Raw genomic sequence first — 26,288 nt, 5'->3', positions numbered from 1 at the left:
GGGCAGAGCCTGGCATGAGTCCAGCGCGGAGCCCTGTGGGGGACAGAGTACCTGCCAACCTGGAGGGAAAGGGGGGGCATGTTTCTCTTCGCCAACCACCTGGTACCATTTTGGACATCCATAGCAGCTGCACCAGCTCGTGTGCACGCGCCCAGCGACCAGCTGAGAGGAGACCCCCTAGTCTGGCTGCAGAAGGGTTGCTAGCACTCTCACCTTTTCCTGCAGGGCGACCAGCTATGCTTATTTCCTGGATTCTTGATGTTCTGCCACTTGGGGCCTCAGTCCTAAATCCTGGAAGGACTGCCCCTCGAGGGACCAGCCAGTTCCAAGTGCAAAGTTCAGAACCATCCAGATTAAGATATGTAGTGCAAAAAAACGAACAACAAACTTTCTCATTCCCTCAGTACAAGAGGATTGTAAAGACAACCTGCCCAGCGTTTATTATCCAGACTTCATCCGGATGTTCTCAGTAGAGAAAAGGAAGATAATGACTGACCAAATGCAGGGAGTTTGTCCACGAGGCTACTTGACAGACATGGGAGGGGCAGCTTCCTCCGGGGCTCCCTGCGTGTCTCCTGCCACTCATCCCATTCCTTTGGTAAACGAACCAATCCAGAACCACCAACCTCAACCTTCATCAAACTCTTACACTCCAGGCCAGTATTTCCCTTGTCCTAAATGGCCCCAGGGCCACATACTAGACACCAAGAGGCCATCTCTATAACCCAGAGCCCGCCCATAGCATTCAAACTGTGCCATCCTGAACCAAGTGAGAGTGCCTACTTGGTTCACCTGTTCCTTCCCATGAGAATCGCAGTCCAGGCTCCGGGCCATGCTCCTTCCTCCCTCCTTCCACCTCCTGCTCAGCCCTGGTCCTTCCCCAGGTGACCCTGTGTGCCGTGCCGTGTGTGTGCTGTGCCATGGCTCCTGTTTTTAAGAGATCTGTGAGTAGAAGCCCCTTCCTTCCTGACAATTTCTAAGTCTGTGCATTCTACTACACCCGATTAAAACAAATTCCAAATACAAAGTTTAGAACCATCCAGATTTAAGACATGTAATGAGAAAAAAAAAACTAAAAAAAAAAACCAAAAACCTGTTTCCAGGACCCTTATTGCATTTCGTATTACATTTTAAAAGCTTTTACTACAACCGAATTGCTCTTCTCTGGAGAAGTTCGGCAAGTCCTGTGGCTTCATTTCACTTCAAGTTCAGTTAAATTGTAATACTTGTTTCAAAAAAGAATATCTCATATAATCTCTACCTGACCTCTCTCCCTCCTGTATTTGTGGGTCAGAGGGTGTTTGGTTAAGCTACTTTTACTTTCTTTGTATTATTTATTATTAGTTGAATTTCTAGAAAATGAATACAATCCATTTTAAAAACTTGAGATGCAGAGAAAGAGAGAGAGAGCTCGCGAGCGCACACACAAGAGTGCTTCCATCCACTGGTTCACTCCCCAAATGCCCACCATGGGCTGAGACTGGGCGAGGATGAAGCTAGGAGCCAGGAATATAATGCAGGCCTCCCAGAGTGGCAGGATCCCAAGTATGCTGCCTCCCAGGATGTGTTTCAAGAGCTGAAACTGGGCTTTGAATCCAGGCACCCCCAGGTGGTACTTGGGAACCAGTATCTTAACTTCTAGGCTAAATTAAATGCTCACCATGCATGGGTCACTATTAGCAAGTAGAATACAATTATTTCAAAAGAGCTGCCTGTACTGGTTCATTCCAATGAAGCCGCTTCAACCCAGCCATCTCAGGGGCATGGTCAAGTGGCTTTTGGGTCTCTGGGTGAAGATGTTCTGAGCCCCAGGCTGGTCCCTTCCAGCCAGAGCTATGGGTTAGATTACATGACAGATGTTAGATTACACGTCTTCCTCTCCTCTTTCTCAGGGAGGCCTCTCCCCAGCCTGAGCCTGTGAGTCCAGACCGGGGACGTCTGGACAGATGGCCCACTCAGTGTACTTCTCTGCCTCTCACACCTCTTTCAAAACCCAGGTCCAGACATCCAGCCACCTCCTTGACGTTGCCACCCGGATTAGGCAAGTACAAATTGTTTCAAAGCCATCACTTACAGGACACCAACTATGCGTTAGATACACTTTCCAGATTGTTCCTCACAACAGCCCTGCAAAGTAACTATCGCTGAGCTCATATTCTGGGGAAACTGAATCTCGGCTAAGTTAAGTAAATCCCCCAGGGTTCAGCTGGTTAGCAGTAGAGCTAGGATACAAAACTAGGTCAGCCTGTTGCATCCCACCTGTTTCCCAGGGGCACTTGCCACGGCCCGGCAGAGGGCACCCTCTACTTGGCCGCACAGACACCTGCTGGTCTTCCTGATCTGCCATGAACTCCAGCCCCTTACCAAGTCCTGCGGGCCTGACCTCCAAATAGCTCTCAAATCTTTCCTCCCCACACCTTCACCTGCCCACCTCTCTAGTCTCATCATCTCTCACCAGGCTCTGCCTATACCCTCTTTCCTGGTGTCCATGGCCCCAGCCTCTAGCGTTTCAGGCCAGCTTTCACAATTTGTCCAGGAGAATTATTGTAAAACAGATTTGACCCTACCACTTCCTTACCTGCAGGCCTCTCTGATTTCCCAAAGTGTCTACATGAAATTCAGACTCACAAATGGGCCCTCCAAGCCTTCACCTTGCCCAGTCCCAGCCCACTGTTCCAGCCTTGCTGCCTGTCTCTCTGGGACGCACAGCACACACACTCAGTTCACATGAGATTCCTTGTGTCCCAGAGATGTGCCGAGCGCCAGGAGATGCCTCAGTGCCTTCACTTCTGCTGTTCCCCCTGCCCGGATGGCTTTCTCTTCCTTGGCTCAGAGCTGCTCCTGGAAGCCTTCCCTGACTGGCCCCTACTAAGCCAGCTGCTTCTTCCTCTTTGTTCCTAGAACATTATGTTCTGTTAAAATACTGCCATGTGTCATCGTGATGCTCTATGCTTCCGTATCCTCTCTTAGCAGTGAAGCTGAGCTGGTTATTTAGTATTTAGTGCGTGTTTACTATGTCCCTGGCAGTGGGCTCTGAGCTAGGGGCGGAATGCTAATTAAAATTGACATGTCCGGGGCCGGCGCTGTGGCATAGCGAGTAAAGCCACCGCCTGCAGTGCCGGCATCCATATGGGTGCCAGTTCTAGTCCCGGCTGCTCCACTTCTGATCCAGCTCTCTGCTTTGGCCTGGGAAAGCAGTGGAAGATGGCCCAAGTCCTTGGGCCCCTGCACCCACGTTGGAGATCTGGAGGAAGCTCCTGGCTCCTGGCTTTGGATCAGCGCAGCTCCGGCTTTTGCAGCCAATTGGGGAGTGAACCAGCTGATGGAAGACCTCCCTCCCTCGCTCCCTCCCTCTCTCTCTGCCTCTCCTTCTCTATCAAATTCTTTCAAAAATAAATAAAATAAAATAAAAATTGACACGTCCCTGTCCTCTGAGAGCTTGCTATCCAGGGGGACAGATTCACCAGAGAGATGCTCAGGTATTGCAGGTCACACGGTGGCAGACTGCAGGCAGGAAAAGGGTGATGGGGCCAGAGAGGCCTTCCCAAGAACACTGACATCTGAGCAGACAGCTGGAGTTTAGATGGGAGCGCGTTAGGCAAAAAGCACAAGCCCTCCATTGGAGGGAGGAGACATCAAGGGTGGGCAGCAGCGGGAACGAGTTGCTGAGGGCAGCCGGGATGTTGCGTAGGGGAGAGCGGGCCCTGGACGACGCCGGGCAGGTGAGGAGAGGAACCACACGGGGCCCTGGGGGTCCCCTCGAGGGATTCAAGGGCTCAGCCTAGGAGCACAATGAAGCATCCAAGGACTCAGTGAACAGAGTCGCAGGGCAGAGGCGCCTCTGGCTGCCGGGCTGGCAGTGGGTTGAGCTGGGTAAGAGGGACCAGTGAGGAGGCCGTGGGGCAGCCAGGATGACGGGTGATGGTGCTGGGATGAGGCCCTCTCCCTGATGTGACCCCGAGTCTTTCTCACCTAACACATCCCCTGCGTACAACCCAGGCTGACAGTCTGCCAGCTTCTGGCAGATGATGGAAGAGCCAACAACAGTTCCTGAAAGGGAACAACACTGGGTGCTGCACAGACCAGATACAGCGGGGGAAAGAATCCTGCAGGCCTTAGAAATGGAGCCAAAGTGCTTCAGCCCCCAGAATGTTCTGATAAGGATCTTCCCGGTTTCCCAAAGTCACAGCCAACAAGCCTCCTAAGAGGCCAAGCTTTTGCCATGATCTCGATCGCTCCGTGGGATCTGAAATCCAGAAGCACTACATGAGCCCACTCTTGGAAAGGAGTTCCAGAGCCTGTGGTCCTGGGGGCAGCAAAAGAGCAGGCTCTTTAATGCAGCTCTCTGCGTACAGGCAGAGTCAGCACTCTGCAGAGATCAGATGCAACACTGGCCTATGCAACAGCGATAGAGGATAGTGTCCTCAGGGCTGGCAACATAGTTTCATAGCCTCAGTAGCAGAAATGCAAATATATGTCAGATTGCTGTTTGCACAAAAATCCTTATCAACTAACAACACCACACCATGTCAGTGAAGTTAGTACCATTATCATCCCCATTTTATAGATAAGCAAACAGAGGCAATGACAGAAAAAGCAAGTGGTCCAAGGCTCTACAGTCCCAGACTCCAGAACTGAAAGAGGCAGACAGCATGCATTTGCTGAACTCCTACCATGGTTAATTTTATTTTAAAAATTGTGGTGCTGGGGCCTGCATTGTGGTGGAGCAGGTAAAGCTGCCACCTGCAGTGCCAAAGTCCCATACGGGCATAAGTTTGTGTCCCAGCTGCTCCATTTCTTTTTAAAGATTTATTTATTTATTTATTGACAGAGTTAGACAGAGAGAGAGACAGAGAGAAAGGTCTTCCTTCCATTGGTTCACCCCCCAAATGGCTGCTGCGCCAATCCGAAGCCAGGAGCCAGGTACTTCCTCCTGGTCTCTCATGCAGGTGGTAGGGCCCAAGCACTTGGGCCATCCTCCACTGCACTCCTGGGCCACAGCAGAGAGCTGGCCTGGAAGAGGGGCAACCGGGACAGAATCCGGTGCCCCAACCAGGACTGGAACCCAGGGTGCCAGCGCCGCAGGCGGAGGATTAGCCTAGTGAGCCATGGCGCTGGCCTGATTTATTTATTTCAAAGTTACAGAGAGGGAGAAACAAAGATCTTCCAGTTGCTGATTTACTCCCCTAGATGGCCACAAAGTCCAGGGCTGGGCCAGGCTGAAGCCAGAAGCTTCATCTGGGTCTCCCACATGGGTGTGGGGCCCAAGCACTTGAATCATATTCTGCTGTTTTTCACGGGCCATTAGCAGGAAAGTGGATGGGAAGCAGCTGGACATGAACCTGTGCCCACATGGGATGCCAGCATCACGGACGGCAGCTTTACCTGCTACACAACACCGGCTCCTGCTCCAACTCTGATCTGGTTCCCTGCTAATGGCCAGGGAAAAGCAACAGAAGATGGCCCAAGTGTTTAGGCCCCTACAACCAGTGTAGGAGACACGGATGAAGCTCCTGGCTTCTGCCTGACCAGGTACCAGCTGTTGCGGACATCTGGGAGTAAAATAGTGGATGGAAGATCTCTCATCTCTCCCTCTTTTATATAAATCTTTTAAAAAATGAATTTTCGGGGCCTGCGCTGTGGCGCAGTAGTTGTAAAGCCACCACCTGCAATGCTGGCATCCCGTATGGGCGCCAGTTCGAGTCCTGGCTGCTCCACTTCCAATCCAGCTCTCTGCTATGATCCTGGGAAAGCAGTAAAAGATGGCCGAAGTCCTTGGACCCTTGTACCCACATGGGGGACCCGGAAGAAGCACCTGGCTTCTGGTTTCAGATCAGCACAGCTTCGGCCATTGTGGCCATTGGGGAGTGAACCAGCGGATGGAAGACCTCCCTCCCACCCTCCCTCTCTCTGTAACTCTTTCAAATAAATAAATAAATAAATCTTAAAAAAAAAGAATTTAAAAAATAAATAAATTTTAGTGCTTACAGAGGTCAAATTCATTTACTTGGTAATTTTGCTTCTATGAGTTCATTTCCTGGTAATAATGGATACTGAAGTTTTGCTCTAGCTAGTATTTATCTACATTGGTGATTTTTTTGTGAGCTAACGTGGCACTACGTATGAGGTGTCTTCAAAAAGCTTACTGAAAATGCACATTATGAAAAAACTAAGCACGGGTCTCAAAATTTTTTTATATCGAAACATTCCATTTACACTCTTTCTGAAGTAGCCTCATGCAAGAAAGCCGCTTAAAAATTACAAAGATCCGGATGCAGGGCTGGCATTGTGCAGTGGGTAAAGCCACCGCCTGTGATGCGGGCATCTCACATGGATGCCTGCTCTCGTCCCAGCAGCTCCACTTCCAACCCAGCTCCCTGCTAAAGGCCTGGGAAAGCCATGGAGGACAGCCCACGTATTTGGACCCTTGCCACCCATGTGGGAGACCTGGAGGAAGCTCCTGGCTTTGGTTTGGCCCAGCACTGGCTGTTGTGGCCACCTGGGGAGTGAACCAGCATGTGGAAGGTCTGTCTCTCCCTCTGACTCTGACTTTTAAATAATTATATATATATATATACACACACACACACATACACACACACATAATTTCCCCACATGCATGAAATGAGAAATTGAAGTATCTTGCTAAGTAACTAAAAGAAACCTGGTCATTCACTAGAATCTGTCCTCCTCTCCTTCCATAGGAATGGGTTTAACCCAGGCACACAGCCAGTGGGCAGCCAGCAACCATGTCCCTCAGCTTCCCGTGCTGCCAGATAGAGCCACAGGCCCATGTCACGCCCCGTGCAGTGGGACTAGGTGCAGCTCCCAGTCTGCATACTAAAGCAGCAGTCTTCTCTGGACTTGCACTCTCCTCCTCTCAAGCAGGAGCTCAGATTTGCCACCATCCAGGCCTGAGCACGCAGCAAATGTGATACCTCAGGGCCTGGCAAAATGACAACAGGGAAGAAACCAGCATCCCCGAGTGACTAGAGGGAGCAGAACCAGCCACTGCTCTGAGCATCTCACCTTGGAACTGTTCCTTGGGGGTGAAACCACCTGCCCTCTTGTGTGATGTCGGGAGGCTGTCACAACTACTGAGATTCTATCTCAGAGCACTTTAGAAAAGATACAAATATGCAGCATTTGGCAGTGCATATGAAAGGAAATACGTCATTAGCAAATGGGCTTCATTTCAGCACCACAAAGATTATTTCTATGTATGGAAAACTAGTGATAAATAAAATAATAAATATGACTTTTGCCAGCAGATATCCAAAGCATATTTGGTAAGATTCAACACAAGTCTTGAAATTTGGAAGAGAAGAATATTTCCTTAAAAAATACAAATGTAAAGTCTGTATTTTATGCTTTACTATATATTTTAATGTAAAATAATAAATACTAAAATAGCACACCTATTCAATAAGACACCACACGATCCTTGAGAGCAAAACACCAAACCATCCCATTACAAAAGCGGGCAGGCTTTGACGTAGTACTTAAATGCCCACATCTCATATCCGAGTGCCTGGTGGACTTCTGGCTCTGCTCCCGATCCCAGCTTCCAGCTAATGCACACCCTCGGAGGCAGCAGGCGAAGGCTCAAGTACTTGGGTTCCTGCCACCCACATGGGAAACCTGGATTGGATTCTCTGCTCCTGGCTTTGGTCTGGCCCAGCTCTGGCTGTTGTGGACATTTGGAGAGTAAACCAGTGAATGGGACCTCTGTCTTTGTCTCACAATTTTTTTTTTTTTTGGGAGAAACAAGGCAAATTACCTCCTTATCACCATTATCAAATTAGAGAATACTGCTAAAGTAATAAAACTTATGGACACAGACACAAAGACACACATGCAGGCACACAACTCATAAAAAGAAAAATGGCCTTTGGTTAAAATAAGATTGTGAATTTGGAAGAGCAAAGGATTCTACAAAGTGGTCCAGAGCCTATGAAGTCAGACACATCTACCGTCCAGTCCTGGCTTCGGCGACCAATCATCACGTGACCTGCCCCTCCCTCGCCTCCATTCCCTCATCTGTAAGCCCGGTGTAGTGAAGCCACTTCCCACAGTTCTCAGGTCCATTAGATGACACACTGTCAAGCAGTCAGCTTCTCCATATACAGAGAAGTAATATTTTTCTAGTGATTGAAATGCAAGATTCCTCAAAGGAAAAGACAGATAAAAATGATTATATGTAAAACCCTGAAATTTCTCTAAAATAGCACAAAACTGATTAAAAAACAAAATACAGGGACCAGAGCTGTGAAGTAAACTGTGAAGCCGCCACCTTTGATTGTAGAGTTACTTAGAAGTAATCAGAAACAAATCCATGAACTAATGAAATCCATACATGACATGAAAGAAAATTTCTCCTATGAAATTGAGATCTTAAAAAGAAATCAAAATGAAATACTAGAAATGAAGAATTCAATAGAACAAATTTTAAAAAAAGTAGTGTAAAGCCTTAATAGACTCAGTGAAGCAGAATAAATATCTGAGTTAGAAGAGACATCTTCAGAAATGTTTCGGTCAGACCAAAAAACAAAAACAAAAAAAGGAAGAAAAAATTAGAAAAGTAAAAAACAGTGTTGGAGACTTACAGGATACTAGCAATGACCCACATATGGGTCTTAGGAGTTCCTGAAGGCATGGAAAGAAAGAATGGATTAGAAGGCCTTTGTAAATAATGACAGAAATAATATAACAGAATATAATCATAATTGATATAAGTATAATATAAATATAAATAACATAAAACTTCTCTAATTTGGAGAAAGAAAGGGATGTCCAAGTACAGGAAGCACATAGAAATCCCAACAGACATGACCAGAAATGATCTTCACCACAACATATTGTTGCCAAACTCTCCACAGTAAAACATAAAGAAAAGATTCTAAAATGTGCACAAGAGAAATGCCAGATTACTTTCAAAAGATCTCCAATTAGACTCACAGCTGACTTCTCATCAGAAACCCTACAGGCTAGGAAAGAATGGCAAGATATATTCCAAGTCTTAAGAGAAAAAAAAAAAAAAACTGTCAACCCAGAATATTGTACCCTGCAAAGCTCTCATTTATGAATGAAGAAGAAATAAAGACCTTTTATAATAAACAGAAATTGAAAGAATTCATCACCACTCATCCAGCCTTACAAAAATGCTTAAGGATGTGCTAGACACAGAAACACAGAAACACGGTCATCACTACAAAAGAAGGTGAAGGCAGAAAATCTCCCAGTAAAAGTACAAAGGAAATCCAAAGTAAACAATAGGAATATTTATGGAAAATTGGCAGGGGCAAGTTGTTACTTATCAGTAGTCACCTTGAATGTAAATGGTCTCAACTCTAGGTAAAAGATACAGACTGGCTGAATGGGGGGGAAAAAGCAGCAAAATCTATCTATATGCTGCCTACAAGAAGCACATCTCACCAACAAAGACACCCACAGACTGAAAGTGAAAGGATGGAAAAAGATATTCCATGCTAATGGAAACCAAAAAAGAGCTGATGTAGCCATCCAATATCAGGCAAAATAGACTTTAACATAAAAACTCTTAAAACAGACAAAAAAGGGGTACTATGTAATGATTAAGGGATCAATTCAACAAGAAGATGTGACCATAATAAATGGATATGCACCTAATTATAGGGCAACTGGCTATTTAAAATAAATGTTAATGGATCTAAAGGGAGATATAGACTCCAACACAATAGTAACAGGGGACTTCAATATGCCACTTTCAGCAATAGACAGATCAACCAGACAGAAAGTCAGCAAGGAAACAGCAGAGTTAATGGATACTATACACCAAATGGACCTAACAGAACTTTTCATCCTACAGATGCAGAATACACATTCTTCTCAGCAGTACATGGAACTTTCTCTAGGATAGACCATAGGGTAGGCCATAAAACAAGACTTAGCAAATTAAAAAAAATCAAAATCATACCATGCATCTTCTCAGACCACAATGGAATGAAGCTGGAAATCAACGACTCAAGAATCTCTAAAACATATGAAAACACATGGAGACTGAACAACCTGCTCCTGAATGAACAGCGGGTCATTATAGAAATCAAAAGAGAAATCAAAAGATTTCTGGAAACAAGTGAAGATGACAATACAACATTGAAAGTTGTGGCATAGGAGCTGGTGCTGTGGCACAGCAGTTTAAAGCCCCAGCCTGCAGCACAGGCATCCCATATGGGTGCTAGTTTAAGTCTTAGTTGCTCCACTTCTGATCCAGCTCTCTGTTATGGCCTGGGAAAGTAGAAGATGGCCCAAATCCTTGGGCCCCTTCACCTGTGTGGGAGACACCAAAGAAGCTCCTGACTTCGGATCAGCTCAGCTCTGGCCATTGCAGTCATTTGGGGAGTGAACCAGTGGATGAAAGACCTCTCTCTCTCTCTCTCTACCTCTCTCTATAACTCTTTCAAATAAATAAAATAAATATTAAAAAGAAAACTTATGGTATACAGCAAAAGCCATGTGAAGAAAGTTTATAGTTCATAGGGCCTACATCAAGAAATTGGAAAGATACCAAATAAATGATTTATCAATGCATCTCAAGGAACAAGAAAAACAACAGCAAACTAAATCTAAAACTAGGAGGAAAGAAATAATAAAATTAGAGAATAAACAAAATGGAAACAAAAAAAAAACCCACAAAAGATCAGCGAAATGAAGAGCTGATTTTTTTGAAAAAAATAAACAAACTTGACACACTATTGGCCCAACTAACCAAAAAAAGGGAGTGAGGAGGAAGACCCAAATCATTAAAATTAGTGATGAAAAAGGAAAGGTAGCAACACATACCACAGAAATAAAAATAATCATCAGAAATTACTACAAAAAGCTGTATGCCAACTAATCGGGAAAAATAGAAGAAATGGATAGATTCCTGGACACATACAACCTATCTAAACTGAGCCATGAAGACACAGACAACCTAAACAGACTAATAACCAAGAAGGAAATTGAGTCAGTAATAAAAACCCTTCCTGCAAAGTAAAGGCCAGGACTGGATGGCTTCACTGATGAATTTCACCAGACATTTAAATAACTAACTCCAATTCTTAAGCTATTCAAAACAACTGAGAGAGAGGGAATCCTCTCAAACTCCTTCTATGAAGCCAGCATCACCTTAATTCCTAAAGCTGAAAAACATACAACAGAGAAAGAGAACTATAGACCAATTTCCCTGATGAACTTAGACGCAAAAATCTTCATCAAAATACTATCCAATTGAATTGAACAATACATCAGAAAGATCATTCATCTGGACCAAATGGGATTTACCCCAGGAATGCAAGGATGGTTCAACAATGACAAAATCAATCAATGTGATACATATACAAGTCAAAGAACAAAAACCTTATGATTATCTCAATAAATGCAGTGAAAGCATTTGATAAAATACAACACCCTTTTATGATGAAATCTTTAAGCAAATTTTGTATAGAAGGAACACAACCAAGGCAATTTATAGAAAACCCACAACCAGCATCCTACGAATGGGGAAAAAATGGAAGCATTCCCAGTGAGATCCAGAACCAAACAAAGATGCGTACTCTCACCATTGCTATCCAATATAGTCCTATATAGTTTTAGCCAGAGCCATTAGGAAAGAAAAGAGAGAGAGGGAGAGGGAGAAGGAGAAGGAGAGGGAGAGGGAGAGGGGGAGGGGGGGAGAGAGAGAGAGGGAGGGAGGAGAGGAAAGGGGAAGGGAGGGGAAGGGAGGGGAGGGGAGAGGAGAGAGGAGGGGAGAGGAGAGAGGAGAGGAGGAGGAGAGAGAAGAGGGGAGGAGAGAGAAGAGGAGAGGGGAGCGGAGAGGAGGAGAGAGGAGGGGAGGGGAGCAGAGGGGAGGGGAGGGGAGGGGAGGGGAGGGGAGGAGAGGAGGAAAAGAAGGAAAGGAAATAAAGAAAAGAAAGAAAAGAAAGGGGATACAAATTGGGAAGGAGGAAGTCAAACAATCCATATCTTCAGATGACATGATTCTATATATAGGGGATCCAAAAGATTCCAAAGAGACTATGTGAACTCCTAGAAGAGTTTGGTAAAGTGGCAGAATATAAAATCAACACACAAAAATCAATAGCCTTTGTATACACAGACTGCCATAGCTGAGAAAGAACTTCTAAGATCAATCCTATTCACAATAGCTACAAAAAATCAAATACGTTGGAATAAATTTAACCACAGATAAAGAGATCTATGATGAGAATTACAGAACATTAAAGAAACAAATAGAAGACAAAAAAATGGAAAAATCAATATCATCAAAATGTCCATACTACCAAAAGCAATTTACAGATTCAGTGCAATCCCAATCAAAACACTTCATCAAAAGGACATTCTTCTCAGATCTAGAATAAATTATGCTGAAATTCATATGAAAACACAGGAGTCCCTGAATAGCTAAAGCAATTTTATCCAACAAAAACAAGCCAGAGGCATCACAATTCCAGACTTCAAGACATACTACAGGGCAGTGTTAATCAAAACAGCCGGTACTGGTATAAAAACAGATGAATAGATCAATGGAACAGAAGAAAAATGCCAGAAATCAACCCACACATCTACAACCAACTTATCTTTGATAAAGGAGCTAAAATCAATCCCTGGAGAAAGGACGGTCTCTTCAACAAATGGTGCCAGGAAAACTGGATTTCCACATTCAGAAATATGAAGCAAGACCCCTACCTCACACCTTATACAAAAATCCACTCAAAATGGATCAAAGACCTAAATCTACAACCTGATACCATCAATTGCTAGAGAACATTGGGGAAACTGCAAGACATTGGCATAGGCAAAGACTTCTTGGAAAAGACTGCAGAGGCACAGGCAATCAAAACCAAAGTTGACAAATGGGATTACATCAAATTGAGAAGCTTCTGCACTGCAAAAGAGACAGTGAAGTGAAGTGAAGTGAAGAGGCAATTGACAGATGGGAGAAATTTTTTTGCAAACTATGCAACTTGTAAAGGATTAAAACCAGAATATATAAAGAGATCAAGAAACTCAACAAAACAAACAATCCAGGTAAGAAATGGGCAAAGGACTTAAGCATTTTTCAAAAGAGGAAATCCAAATGGCCAACAGACACATGAAAAATGCTCAAGATCACTAGTCATCAGGGAAATGCGAATCAAAATCACAATGAGGTTTCACCTCATCCCCATTAGAATGGCTTTCATACAGAAATCAACAAACAACAAATGATGGTGAGAATGTGTGGAAAAGGTACCCTACTCCACTGTTGGTGGGAATGTAAACTGGTACAGTCACTGTGGAAGACAGTATGGAGATAACTCAGAAACCTGAATACAGATCTACCAAATGACCCAGCCATCCCAGTCCTGGTAATTTACCCAAGGGAAATGAAACCAGCATATGAAAGATTTATCTGTACCTCCGTGTTTATTGCAGCTCAATTCACAACAGCTAAGATATGGAATCAACCCATATGTCCATCAACTGAAGACTGGATAAAGAAATTGTGGGATATGTACACCATGGAATTCTACACAGCAGTTAAAAAAATTAAATCCTGTCATTTGCAATAAAATGGATGGAAATGGAAACCATCATAGTTAGTGAAATAAGCCAGTCCCAAAACAAAAAACACCATCTGTTCTCTCTGACCTGTGATAACTAATAGTGCACCTAAAAGATAATCTATAGAAGTGAAATTGACACTTTGAGATGCATTGACTTTGAACAGCCCTTTTGTTGACTATTGAGTTTTTTTTTTTCATATTCTTTGCTGCATTCTTTACTTAGTATAGAGTTAATAGTATGTATTTTAAAGTTAATTGAAAATAGATCTTGGTAAAAAAAAAAAAGAATAGGAATATGAGTAGTAGGAGGAAGAGGGGTGGGAGTATGTGTGGGAGGGTGGGTACAGTGGGAAGAATCACTATGTTTCTAAAGTTGTATTTATGAAATGCATGAAGTTTGTATTCCTTAATTAAAAGGTTTCTGGGGGGGGAGAAATATCTTAAATATTGGAAGTTTGATCCTGCTAGCAAATAAATAAATGGCATTTTATACTAATAATACATTATAATTGTTCCTATTGAGTATCTATGTTCTTATGAATAAGGAACAAATGCAAAGGAAAGCAAAGCCTAGCGCTGGTAGTGCGTGGCAGACAGACACATGCTTAGTCTTTGCAGGTGGCAGTGATGGTGGAGGTGATGACACAGAGAATCTCAAGCTTGAGAACTTACCCCAAGGGAGTAATGTAAAGGAAGAGGGGAAAACTACAAACACAGACTTGCTTATCACAGAGTTGTTAATCATAGCTGAACGGTAAACATCTGATCTACCCAACAATGGACACTTCACTACAGAAGGAAGTGTGCACCCATGAGACAATAAACACGGGAACCAGTCAGAACAGATGGGATCAGTTATGGACAACTTAAGTGAAAAGAAATAGAAATAGGCCATTCAACTACAGCATCAACTTATTAAAAAGCTCTAAGTATGGGAATAGAGAAATGTTGGCTTTTTCAGAATGTATGGGGTTGTAAGACAAGTTTTTTCTTAGTGTTTTAAAACTGCTTTAACAAACAAATTTAAAATTAGAAGGTATAAAATACATTTAAGATTCCATTAATCTATTCCTTCCAAAAAGTGACTTGGCACCTTTCCTTCTCTCTCAGTCTTCATTAGTGTTGACTGGTGATGTTGCTGATGGTTTCACACCAGTCACTGATGCGCCCCCCACACACACACACACACTCCCCAGGGGCGTTCCCTAAGCAAGGGCTTCCACACTGAAACTGCAGGCAGCAGCCCTAAGTGGGGCTCTTTGAAGCCTGGGCTCCTCAGAGGAGGGGGAGGGTCCTAGGAGGCAGGTATCCAATCCTTCCCACCCACTTCCAACAGAGCAGCCCCCCAGACACACCCCCACATGCCAGCCTGCTCTGGATTAGTGCGTCTGCAATGGCACACCGCCAACCAGAGTTTCACAACTGCCTGTGTGACGGAAAACCCATGCAGTCAGGAGACCTTGAGGGCTCACTTTTCTCAACTGTGAGATGACAGCAAGAATCCCCACCCCTTTCACTTTATCAGGGGAGCTGGATGAAACTGGAGGTGCGGAGCAATTTGTACTACAGAAAGATGCTATGCGACATTTATTATGACTACGTATAAGGAGCAGGATGAAATGTTATAAGACTTCACTCAGATAAGGACCTAGAGTGATCAAACACGTGGGCACGGAGTATAGTATGGCAGTGGCCAGGGGCTGGGGAATGGGAGTTGGTGTTCAGCAAGTGCAGTTTTGCGGCTTGGGAAAAGGTAGTAGTCATGGAGCTGGATGGTGGCCACAGTTGCACAATGTGAGCATGCACCTAAAACATGGTGATAGTAGTCAGTTTTGTGTTATGTGTATCTGCCACAGTGAAAATAAAATACAGGGGCCAGCATCGTGGCATAGTCGGTAAAGCCACAGTCTGTGAAGCCAGCATCCCATAATGGCGCCAGTTCAAGTCCAGTTCCAATCCAGCTCCCAGGTAATGTGCTAGGAAAGCAGCAGCAGACGGCCCAAGTGCTTGGAGGCCTGTACCCATGTGGGAGACCTGGATGGAGCTTCTGGCTCCTGGCTTTGGTCTGGCCCAACCCTGGCTGTTGTGGCCATGTAGATGTCTCTGTCTCTCTCCCCATCTCCAACTCTGCCCTCCAAATAAAATAAACAGATCTTAAAAATAAAATACTAACATAAAGGAGTCAGCTGCAGACAGTATGGCACAGGAATAAGGAAATGAGGGTTTCAGAGCTGCAGGGGCTCTCCCACGCGTCACTGGGCAGGGATAATGATACAGAGAGGAGGGGTCACAGCCGTGATGAAGACATGAAGGTGAGGTGGTGTGTGGCCGCAGGGAGGGGGCGAAAGCTGGCCTGCGAGCAGCTCTCTGCCCCATGGTGCTGTGATCAAAGCTACCAATTATTTTTATGAATCCGTCTCCATGTGCCTGCCCCATCTTACACAATTTCATTAATTCAAGGCGTCCTTGCTCGGGGCCTCGCCGTGCCAGGCACCTTTGTCAGCATTCAGGGGTGGAGACTGCACAGAGATCCCCACCGTAGCAGAGTTGAAAGCTGACGCCCAGCCAGCACTCCCTGTGCTGCAGGCACTCAGCCTCACTGAACCCAATTCATCTCCCTGGTAACCCACGAGCCCCATTTCACGCAGGGGAGCGGTGCAGCCTGTCCAGGCCATGTGACCAGTCAGGGGCAGAGCCTGGACTCAAAATGGACAGTGGGCATGACCATGCTGCCCACCCACAGCTGGGCCCAGCACGTACACAGGTGCGGAGGGGTGGCTCGGCTCGGGCCTGGGGCACAGACTTTGTGGTGACAGCTGGTTAAAAAGCAAGAGGTGGCTCCAATGGCATGAAAAGGGGAACCGATCTATCTGGGGGGGGCTTCCTGGGCGTCGGGGAAAGAGCACTGTCAGAAGTTCATGCGCAGGGCACCCTTCCAGACCTCTGGAGCCATGCACGTTCTGCCTTGGGCCCTGGGGCTGGTGGGGCACAGTTTTGGACGTGCTGAGTGGGCAGGAAACGCCATCTGCTTCATTGGTTTATTTGCAAATATTTACTGAGGGCCTGCTCTGTGCCCGGCCCACGCCGAGGCTGGGGTGGACAAAGGCCACAGGCAGGAAGTCCCGCGTTTACACATTCGCCTTCCCCAGTGAGGCGCCCACAAAGCAGCCCCGGCCCTGGGGAGCCTCGGCCCCGCACCACCTACCTTTTTCCTGCTCAGCCGCTTCACTGAGTTCTGGGAGCCTGAGCCCCACCAGGTTCTGGTTTCTCATCAGGATGTGCTCCTTTGTGGGAGGACAAAGAGTCAAGGTTTCAGGGCACAGCATTGGACTGCATTCCTCAGTGGGTTCCCTGGTAATGGGACCCCGAGCCTTAGGTGACTGGGCGGCATGGCACAGTGAGATATGACAGGCACCAGGATCACAGCTTCTCTCCCAGCCCGTAATGGTGCAAGAACCACCCCTCCCCCACTAGCACCACATTCCTTGGGGCAAGAGTGATCCTTGGCAGGATCTGCGTGGCAAATGAGTCCATGGGTCTGAGGGTGAGCGATCTGCTGAACCACACTGCGGCTGCAGCTGGCAGGGGGACAGACAGGAGCAGACGCTGGGGACAGAAGGGTAACCTGGGTGCATACTGGGTGCTCTTTGAACAGTCCCCTATGATCTGGTGGCAGGCTGCAGCTTCCCGCCGCGCTGTTCCGGGCACCATGTGCCCATGTCCAGGACTTGTGGCTTCCCCACCTCCTCACTTCAGTAGCTTCCTGTGGTGCCTTTTGGATTTTTAAACTCTCAGGACACGTGAGGGCTGGGCCCTGCTGCCCCAAGGCCTCAGCCGTCAGAGCCTGGGGAGATGCGAGGCTGGGCACAGGTGTGTGGCACAGGTGTGTGGCACAGGTGGGCACCAGTCCAGGGTCCTCAAGTGGAAATGTCCAGCAGAGCTCCCTGCCCCTGTGACTGGGCCACCAAAGGGTTCTTTGTCTCCAGGGTGGCAGCTCAGCCTTCTGGATAAAGGACAGGAAGAGGCCAGCAGGGGGTGCTCATGACCCAAATGGAAGTCCAGGGCTGGAGCCCCGCCTGGTGCTCAGTCACCAGGGTAGTGGTTAGTGGAATGGGGCCTCCGAGTTCTCTGTGACATTCTGTGCCTGCTGAGAGAATCCGGGGGCTGGGCCGGGGGAGGAGCTGGCTTGTTCCTTAGGCCTGGGTAGGCAAGTCCCTGGCTGCCTGGCCCTTTGGCTCCCACCAGCCTGGGACAGATCTGGGATTGGGTTGGGTCCCTCCCAGCAACCCCTCCAGGCCCTGTGCGGATCCACGAGGTGGGTCTTTCTGGCTAGGTTGGGTTTTCTGTGTCAAGTATCGACGTTGGTTGCTAGGCCCCAGCTCCCCTAGCCTCTGAAGTGGCACCAGGACGTGTCCCTGCTGGCTGAGACACCTGCGCTTGTGCCGAGGGCTGTCGGGTACCTCATTTCCTTCCCTGGCCCCACACAGCCCCTTGGTATGGGAGCCAGGGGAGCTCTGGCTGCCGAGACCCTAGGCCTCACCCTGGGGAATCCCAGCTGCCTGGGCCTCTACCCTGGGCTGGCCTTCCGGGGAGAGGTCAAGGTCAGGATTTCTGTGTTAACATTTTCTGCCTCACACTCCAGTCTGTCTGTCCTACGTATCTCTGGATACGCCAACTCACCCCCTGCAGAGGGTGGCGGCCCACAGAGACTACTGTGCCTGGTTTGATGGCCTGTGGAAGCTGGGGGCACTAGAAGCAGCTCGCCATGGAAGGGAAGCGTGCCACGGGCAGCATCGTACTCGGGGTGGATTTGCCGCCCTGTTCGTGGGCATCATGAAGAAAGCTTGGGGCACCACAAAGGAGAAAACTACTCCATCCTTGCTGAGCCCTGAGGGCATCCCAGCATGCACTCCGTCAAGGGACCCAGCAGGAGGAGGAAAGCTGCCCAGCACTGGGGGACCCTGTGTCCTTCCCTTTATGGGTGGCATCATGTGGCAACTACACCCAGGCTGCCTTCTGCCCAGTGCCAAGGTCAGAAGCACCTGAAGCTGGTGTTCTAAGGAGATGCCACCCACGTGGCCTGGCCTCTCGCGGTTGGGGAGCTGAGCGCCCTAGAAAGCCCAAGTCCTGGCCAGAGCCACTCTCCCAGGCCCCAATATCAGCTCAGGGACCTGCAACCCAGGGGTTACCTGGTGCTCCCACCATGCCCAGCAGCCCCCAGGACCTACCTCACGGAGCTTGGTCAGCTTCTGCATCCGCACGGGCTGCACTTGAATCTGGAAGTCTGTGAGCCCCGGCGCCTTGGCCAGTTTGCCTTTGCCAGAGAAGCGCCTCTCTTCCTCCGCCAGTGGCAGCTTGGCCAGCACCTTCTGCAGCCGGGGGCCTGGTGCTTCAGGGCCGCTATCCCAGGAGACCCCCCGCAGCAGAGGGGGTCGGGGCGCAGGGGACCGCAGCTCAGCCGGCAAGCCCACCTTGGAACCCGTGGGCTCACCAGCCGAGCCTTTTCCCTGGGAGGCTGGGGTGGCTGGCCCCCCTGGGCCGTGGGCCGGACTTCGAGGCAGAGGGTTGCCCTCCCTGGCCGTCTTCAGGGGCGGCTTCCCCAGCTCCCCCTCAACAGAGCCAGGCTGGGGGCTGTTCAAGGCCATTTTCCCACTAGTGCTCAAGCCAGAAGTGGGGGCCTTGGGAGTGGTCTCAGGGTGCTGGAGGGGATCGAAGTTTTCCTTTTGTTCTATTGCAAGCTCTTTGGGCTTCTCGGCAGGGGGAGAGCGAGGAGCCAGCCTGCCCTGGGACACTTTCCTCTGGTCATTCTGCTTTCGGTCAGCTACCCCTTTGGGGACGTTCTGAAAGAGACAAGGTCGAGTTGGCGCCGTGGCACAGGCGGGGCAGGGGACAGGTGAAGACATTTCTGCTGTGGGTCTCCTTCCCCCCCCCCCACCCCCAGACTCTGCCAAGGAGCCCTTTGTGCGTGTGCGTAGTTGGGGGAGGGCTTCTCAGTGGCTCTGGGCCAGCAGTGAGGACCCACAAACAAGCCTGAGGTCTGTATGGCCCAGAGGACAATGGAGCTGCAGCCGGGATCCAGCCAAGAACTTGCCATGGGCTGGCGGCTGAGCAGAGAGGAGGAGAAGGCCGGCCTGGCCCAGCTCAGCTGCCCCAGATTCCAGTCTTGGCTCTGCCTGGCAAGACTCTTAACTCCTAGGGACTCGGATCTCCCTGCAGGCTTGTGACCCTCTCAAAATACGTAGGCGTGTGCACGAGGGGCGTGGCACTCCTCTGGGAAGAGAAGCCACAGCCTTCAGTGATTTCTCAGAGGTCCACAACCCAACAGAGGTTAAGGATCCTTAGAGCAGGCCTTTCTCGCAAAGGTGCTGGCTCACTGCTCAGTTCTGAGACTCCTGCCCCCTGCTCCACTCCCCGTGGGAAATCCGCTTTGAGAGCACCTGTGTGCCGACCCTCTGCCCGAGCACTGGCCCCTGGGCCTGGCTCTAGGCGAGCCTGTGTCCCAATGCAGGCACCTTTCTCTGAGCAGGCATGGGGCACTCCTGCCCGCCCCAGGCAGCACCGCAGCCAGGGGCTGGATGTGCTCCTTGCCTCTGGCCGGCAGCCTGGCCTCCATGGAGGTCACCCCAGTGACTCCGCCTGCACAGCAGGGCAGCACACCCGACAGTTTCTCCCCCTCCCCTCCCCTCAGCCTCAGGGGCCAGGCTCCTAGAAGACTCAGTCTCCCATTCCCAAATCCTCCAAACTGAGCAAAGCCCAAACTCACAGGCTCGCCAAGGTGAGGTGAAGGGATTTCGGCCTCATCCCCACTCTGCGGGAAAAACCAAGCACAGTAAGCCCACTGTGGGAAGAGACCTTTGCTCCAAACCCCCGAGATCCCCTCAGGTGAGGCCCCGGCAGTGTCGACAGCACCTCCCCACCCAGCACCCTCAGCTCCAGGGGTCATGGGGGGGCTCCAAGTTTAGGGGTCGGGGAGAAACCAGTTGACCCAGAAAGAGCACAGTGCAAGGTGCCGTTACCTGTGCTGGTGCTCCGGGCACAGGGGGCTGTGGGCCACCGCACACATCCAAACCTGGAACCGTCCAGATCCTGGTCAGTGATGCTCTGGGCCCTTTGGTAAAGACTCGCCCCTCCCCTTGCCCCCGAGCCTCCTCCCTGAGCAACCTCAAGCCTGAGGGCCTCCCTCCCCGGGGGCCAGATTGGGGAGGGAGGGTTCTGTAAATCCTCACAGAAGCATGAGGGGCAGAGGTATAGGGAAATCAGCAGTGCCGAGCCCAAGCCCGAGCCCGAGCCCGAGCCCGAGCCCCAGCCCCAGCCCCAGCCCCAGCCCCAGCCGGCCCACAGCACCAACCAGCGCATCCCACTCTCCCTGCACCCTGCCGATCCAAGGGGGTGACCCTCAACGCAACCCAGTAAAAGGAAAAGCAACCAAAACCCCCAAAGTAGCCCGAGCAGGAGACCTGTCCAAATGAGCATGGCTCTCTCTGCGTCTTCTCACAGCCCCTGCCTTGACCTTGCCCGGAGCCCTGCTAGCCCAGAACCCCAGGGGGACGGGATCTGCCTCCTGTGGGGTAACCCCAGCGGGGAGCTGCCCAGGAGTCCTGAGGGGGAGCCTCACCTGGCGGGGTGGGGACGGTGAGGGAGTTGCTGCGAGAGCACCTAGGAGACGCTCCCGGGCTGAGGCTTGGGGACACAGCTGCGGAGACAGAGGCATGTTGGCGGGCATTTGGGAAGGTTTGGGACATGGGCATAACACAGACGCTTTCAGGGAACCACACCTGCTGGGCTGGGGCCGGCGGCAATTCTGCACTGCCACCTCAGGCTCTAAGCACAGCCCCACAGAGAGGCCTTCGGGTCATTTAAGGGGTGTGAAGTCACCCTGCTCGGCCAGCCTGACCTGACCTCAGAGCACCTTCCAGACCTGGCACGGCCATTCCTCCAGGGCCCCCAGGACAGCCCTGACTTCAAGGGCACCCTTGCCTTCTTTGGCACCCGCAGACTTGCCTAAAACCCACCCCAAGTTTCTGATCAGGAATTAGGGTAAGTTGAGCCAGAGGGGCAGCAGGAGGATTTCAAGGTGCAGGGAAATCTCCCCAAGAGCCCTCACTCTGCTGGGCCCGTGACAGGCTCTTCAGACCGCACAGCAGGGACCCACAGGCCAGGGTCCCCTGGAGACTGCACCCACACAGGGCGAGCCAGGGGGTGGGCATCCCATGTCACAGATCTCTCCCCGTGCAGGACTAAGGGTGGGCGTAGGGTGGGGCGGACGCTGGTAGAGGGGAAGGAGGAGTTCAACTGGAGCTTGGGTTGGGCGTCGTGTGGGTTGACGTTTCCTGGAAGCCACAATGGCCGTACACGGTGAAAAGCCCGAGTTTCCTGGCCAGAGCGGGGCAGGCATTTTGGAGACTGAGAAATAGCACAGGGCTCTCTCCCCGGGTCTCCGACCTCCTGGGGCCTGGAAGCCCTGGGGCCGCCAGTTAACAGCGGTCCCTCCGTCCCCTCTGAAGTAAGACCCTCCCTGCAGCCGGCCCGGCCCCGGCCCTCCCCAGCTCAGAGTGCCTTGCACAGCCACCTGTCCCTCTCGCCTGGCCTACCTGTCGGGGAGTCCCCGGGGCTGCTCCTGGACTTCCTGCCACGCCGCGCCAGGAAGCGCTCGCTCACCGACTTGGCTTCTTCCAGCAGCGCCAGGTTTTTCTTCTTGTCCTCCTCCGAGATGCTGATGTCCGGCAGCTGGTCGTGGACTAGGTCAATGACATGCCCCGCAGGGTCTGCAGGGAGGGCCGGCTCAGGCTGAGGCCCTGCTAACCACACACCTCAGCCCAGGGCTGCCACCCAGAGCTGCCCAGCCCGCCGCACCTCCGGCCTTTGCCCAGGGACACTCCTGGACCTCCTCTGCAGGCCCGCCTGCTCCAGCCTGCTGCCTGTGGCTGGGGCAGGGCTCTGCTACAAGTTGCCTTGAAGACGCCACACTCGGCCACTAGAGGAAGGCCTCGAGGGAGCCCCTCCCCCCATGCTGTCTGCTTCCCCGGGTGTTCCTCCAGTTGGTCTCTTTCTTTAGCAAGCTAATGAGCTTCAGGTGTATGGATAAAAGCTGCAATGCAAAGATGGCGGGCCACAGATGCGAACCACGGCCGCTGGTCCTCTTGCGCCTCCACTCCCACTGTTTACCCCCTTCCTTACCCAGCAGCCCCCAGGGCTGGGGTGGATGAGTGGCACCACCCCTCCCCCTGCTACTGAGGAACATGGGAGACGCGCACCTCACCTCCAGCCAACTGCATTTATCTGTAGATATCCCTGAAGCCTGCCTCTCCTCTCTCTTGCGACTCCTTGGCTCTTCCCTGAACAATTGCGCCCCCAGCAGTAGGTCCCTGCCTGCTGGCTGGTCCCCGCCTCCCATCCTGCGCTGCCTATCAGGGTTATCCTAAAAGCCATGTCCGCCATTCCATTCTCCTGCATCCTCCAACGGGGCCTCCCCAGGGGCCACAGGGTGCCAACGCGCCCCCCAGCTGGTCTCACACATTCGTATCCCCCCAGCCTCCACCATCACTTCTTTTGGCAGTAGCCCCTCATTTTCAGGGGGTGAACCCCTTCTGATTGCTGGGAGAATTTTAGTTAGGAAAGTGCTAACCACGCCCACCCCAAGCACCAAGGGTGGGACCGTGTATCAGCCTTGGCCACTAGAGGAATTCTGTTCCGTTGACCACAAGGAATAGCGTGAGGGTGGCCGCATGAGGCCCACGAGCGGCAATCCCAGAAGTGTGTGGGTAGCATGGGGAAGCCAATGGGAGGTAAACTTGGAGTTGTGGTAGCCACTCACTACATGTGTGAGGGTGTGTGTGCACTGTCTGCTCCCTGCCCAAGCAGAAAGCAAACACACAAGAGACTTGAGAAATGGCTTGGGCAATGACTAATCCAAACCCTGTGTGAGCACCTGGATTTGCTACCTGAAACCACAAGCCTGATTGATGCTTGATGATAATGCGAGATGATTTTGTGTCAGCCGATGTGAGTTGGCCCTCTGATCGATTTAGCTGCCAGCACAATGCTCTGTCATGGCTCCTGCTCCCCGCCGTGTCACTTCTTCCACCAGGAATGCCTTTCCTCTTCTTAGCTCTAAGGGGCAACTCAACCTCCCTCTCCTTTGGAATATCTGCCCACTCTTTGCCTCACGAGAGAATGCGTCCCTTTCTTGCCCAGTTACCCAAGCTGTTTTGTGAAAGCCCTTACAATACGGGGTCCCAGTTGTATCTGTTCACGCCTTGGTCTCCGCATACAGAGCATACGAGCAACACGCAGGCAGGGACCAGGCATGGAGCCGCGTTCTGGCGGCCCCAGGGCAGGCTGGGAAAATTCATCTGGGGAATGAGTATGTGAGCCGGGCAGCCAGCCTGACACTCGGCCATTCTCTTACCTAGGTATGGGCCTTTGTAGCACGAGGGCCCCAGAATTGAGCTTTACCCAGCTGTTCCCTCTTTGACTTCCTCCTCTGCCTCTTCACGTCCTAGTCTTAACTTTTCACCACAAGAACTTGAAATGAGACATCGTAATTCTTCCGCATTCCAATATGAGGGGCTGATATAGGGATGAGCTGCCTTGCAGATCAGGAGAGGGGGAACTGCCCGAGTCCAGCCCAGCTGCTGGAGCTCAGTCTTCTACTCAAACACACCTTCAGGTCGGCCTAGCCCTTACCCAGAGAAGTCAGCGGGGCCGTGGAAACCTTCAGGTGGCGGTGAGAGAGCCTCCGGTGGGGGCTGTGAGCTCTGAAACACACAAGGGCCAGCTTGTTACGAAAATCTATCCCAGCTCGGCAACAGGCAGAACGAGGCCTCCATGGGGAGGGGCCCTTTCTTCTGATGGGGCCATTTGGATATTCGTGATGTCCTTCATGGGCCATGCAAAATGAATGACTTAAAAATCAGCCTGCCGGAGCCTGGCTGAGTTTTGAGCCCCAACTACGGTTGCCTTGGGAGCATTAGACCATGTGATTTTGCGGGCCTCACGTGACCCACCAGCCAGACGTTCTCCACTCCTGCTCTCTGCTCCCCCAAAGTCTCGTCCCTGGCTTTCAACTTGGGGGCGCGTCAGAACTGCCGCTCTCAGGCCCCACCTAGACCCGTGAGTTCAGGGACTCTAGGGGTAGCCGCCACAAACTGTGCTCTAACAAGTGCCCCCAGTTGATGGTTGATTCCGATGCATGCGCAAGCTTTCCAACCTCTGATGTAAGGGGGTATATCTGGGACGTACTCTTTATGAGGGCCTAGACTCTGAGCTAACATCTAACTTGGAGAAATCTCATAAAACATAAGCAACTGGGGCCGGTGCTGTGGCACAGCGGGTTAAAGCCCCAGCCTGCAGTGCTGGCATCCCATATAGGCGCTAGTTCGAGACCCGGCTGCTCCACTTCCAATCCAGCTCTCTGCTATGGCCTGGGAAAGCAGTAGAAGATGGCCCAAGTTCTTGGGCCCCTGCACCCACATGGGAGACATGGAAGAAGCTCCTGGCTTCGGATCAGCTCAGCTCTCCTGTTGGGTCATCTGGGGAGTGAACCAGAGGATGGAAGACCTCTCTCTCTCTCTCTCTCTCTCTCTCTCTGGCTCTCTCTCTGGCTCTCACTCTATATGGTAAACTCTGTCTTTTAAATAAATAAAAAATAAATCTTAAAAAAAAATGAAGCAGTTGGCGCCACAGCTCACATGGCTAATCCTCTGCCTGCGGTGCTGGCACCCCGTGTTCTAGTCCTGGTTGGGGTGCTGGATTCTGTCCCGGTTACTCCTCTTCTATTCCAGCCCTCTGCTATGACCCAGGAGTGCAGTGGAAGATGGCCCAGGTCCTTGGGCCCTGCACCCACATGGGAGACCAGGAGGAGGCACCTGGCTCCAGATCGGCGCAGCGCGCCAGCTGTAGCGGCCACTTGGGGGTTGGACCAACAGAAAAGGAAGACCTTTCTCTCTGTCTCTCTCTCACTGTCTAACTCTGCCTGTCAAAAAAAAAAAAAAAAAAAAAAAAAAGTAAGGAACTGAGGTCTGGTAGAGATACTGATGATTTATATTTGAGAGAAAAGATGAAAGTATGATTTCATTGCCCTAAAGAGCATTAACCTATTTTATAACTAACTTAGCAATGTTATTCCAACATTCTTTCCCTCCCCACTAATTATACCCACATATGTATATAGATATACAGGGTACATCTAAATCTAGATACAGATATGGAGACACACACACACACATATAGCGTAGAGGACTACCCTCCTCTGAACTCATTTTGGTATCCTGCTGCTTCCCTGTAATGAGCAAAAAATAAATCTTTAACATATGCTCACTATATATTTGTATGAGGATTATCCTTTTAAGTTTTTGAATATTTGCTTATTTGAAAGTTAGCGAGACAGAGGCAAAGAGAGATCGTTCAACCACTGGTTTACTTCCCAAATGCCTGCAACAGCTAGGGGTAGGCTGTGCTGAAGCCAGGAGCCCAGAGCTTGATCCAGGTCTCCCATATGGCTGCAGGGACCCAAGTACTTGAGTGATCGCCTGCTGCCACCCATGGTGACCATTAGCAGAAAGCTGGAATTGGAAGTAGAGCTGAGATTCGTATCTGGAGACTCCAGTATGGGATGTAGGCATCCCAAGCAGTACCTTAACCACTGCACCAAAGACCTGCCTTTCTTTTTAAGTTTTTGAAAATTATGCTTAGATTATCTCACTCCAGTTAGACCAGGGG

General features: G+C 50.1%; 1 protein-coding gene across 1 annotated transcript in view; it reads right to left on the bottom strand.

Annotated features, from left to right (window-relative positions):
- Positions 1-26,288, bottom strand: part of IRAG1 (inositol 1,4,5-triphosphate receptor associated 1) — an 81,851-nt gene that overhangs the window by 38,941 nt on the left and 16,622 nt on the right. The window contains exons 3-9 of the mRNA XM_062196501.1: positions 24,255-24,325; positions 22,160-22,333; positions 21,184-21,261; positions 20,585-20,637; positions 20,332-20,376; positions 18,797-19,408; positions 16,774-16,852 (exon numbers count right to left, since the gene is read on the bottom strand). Of these exons, the coding sequence (XP_062052485.1) occupies positions 16,774-16,852; positions 18,797-19,408; positions 20,332-20,376; positions 20,585-20,637; positions 21,184-21,261; positions 22,160-22,333; positions 24,255-24,325 (1,112 nt within the window). The remainder of the gene's footprint in view (positions 1-16,773; positions 16,853-18,796; positions 19,409-20,331; positions 20,377-20,584; positions 20,638-21,183; positions 21,262-22,159; positions 22,334-24,254; positions 24,326-26,288) is intronic.

Source organism: Lepus europaeus, chromosome 7 (genome assembly GCF_033115175.1).
Source record: "Lepus europaeus isolate LE1 chromosome 7, mLepTim1.pri, whole genome shotgun sequence".
In the NCBI taxonomy this organism is placed as follows: Eukaryota; Metazoa; Chordata; class Mammalia; order Lagomorpha; family Leporidae; genus Lepus; species Lepus europaeus.
This window is presented reverse-complemented; position numbering and strand designations above follow the sequence as displayed.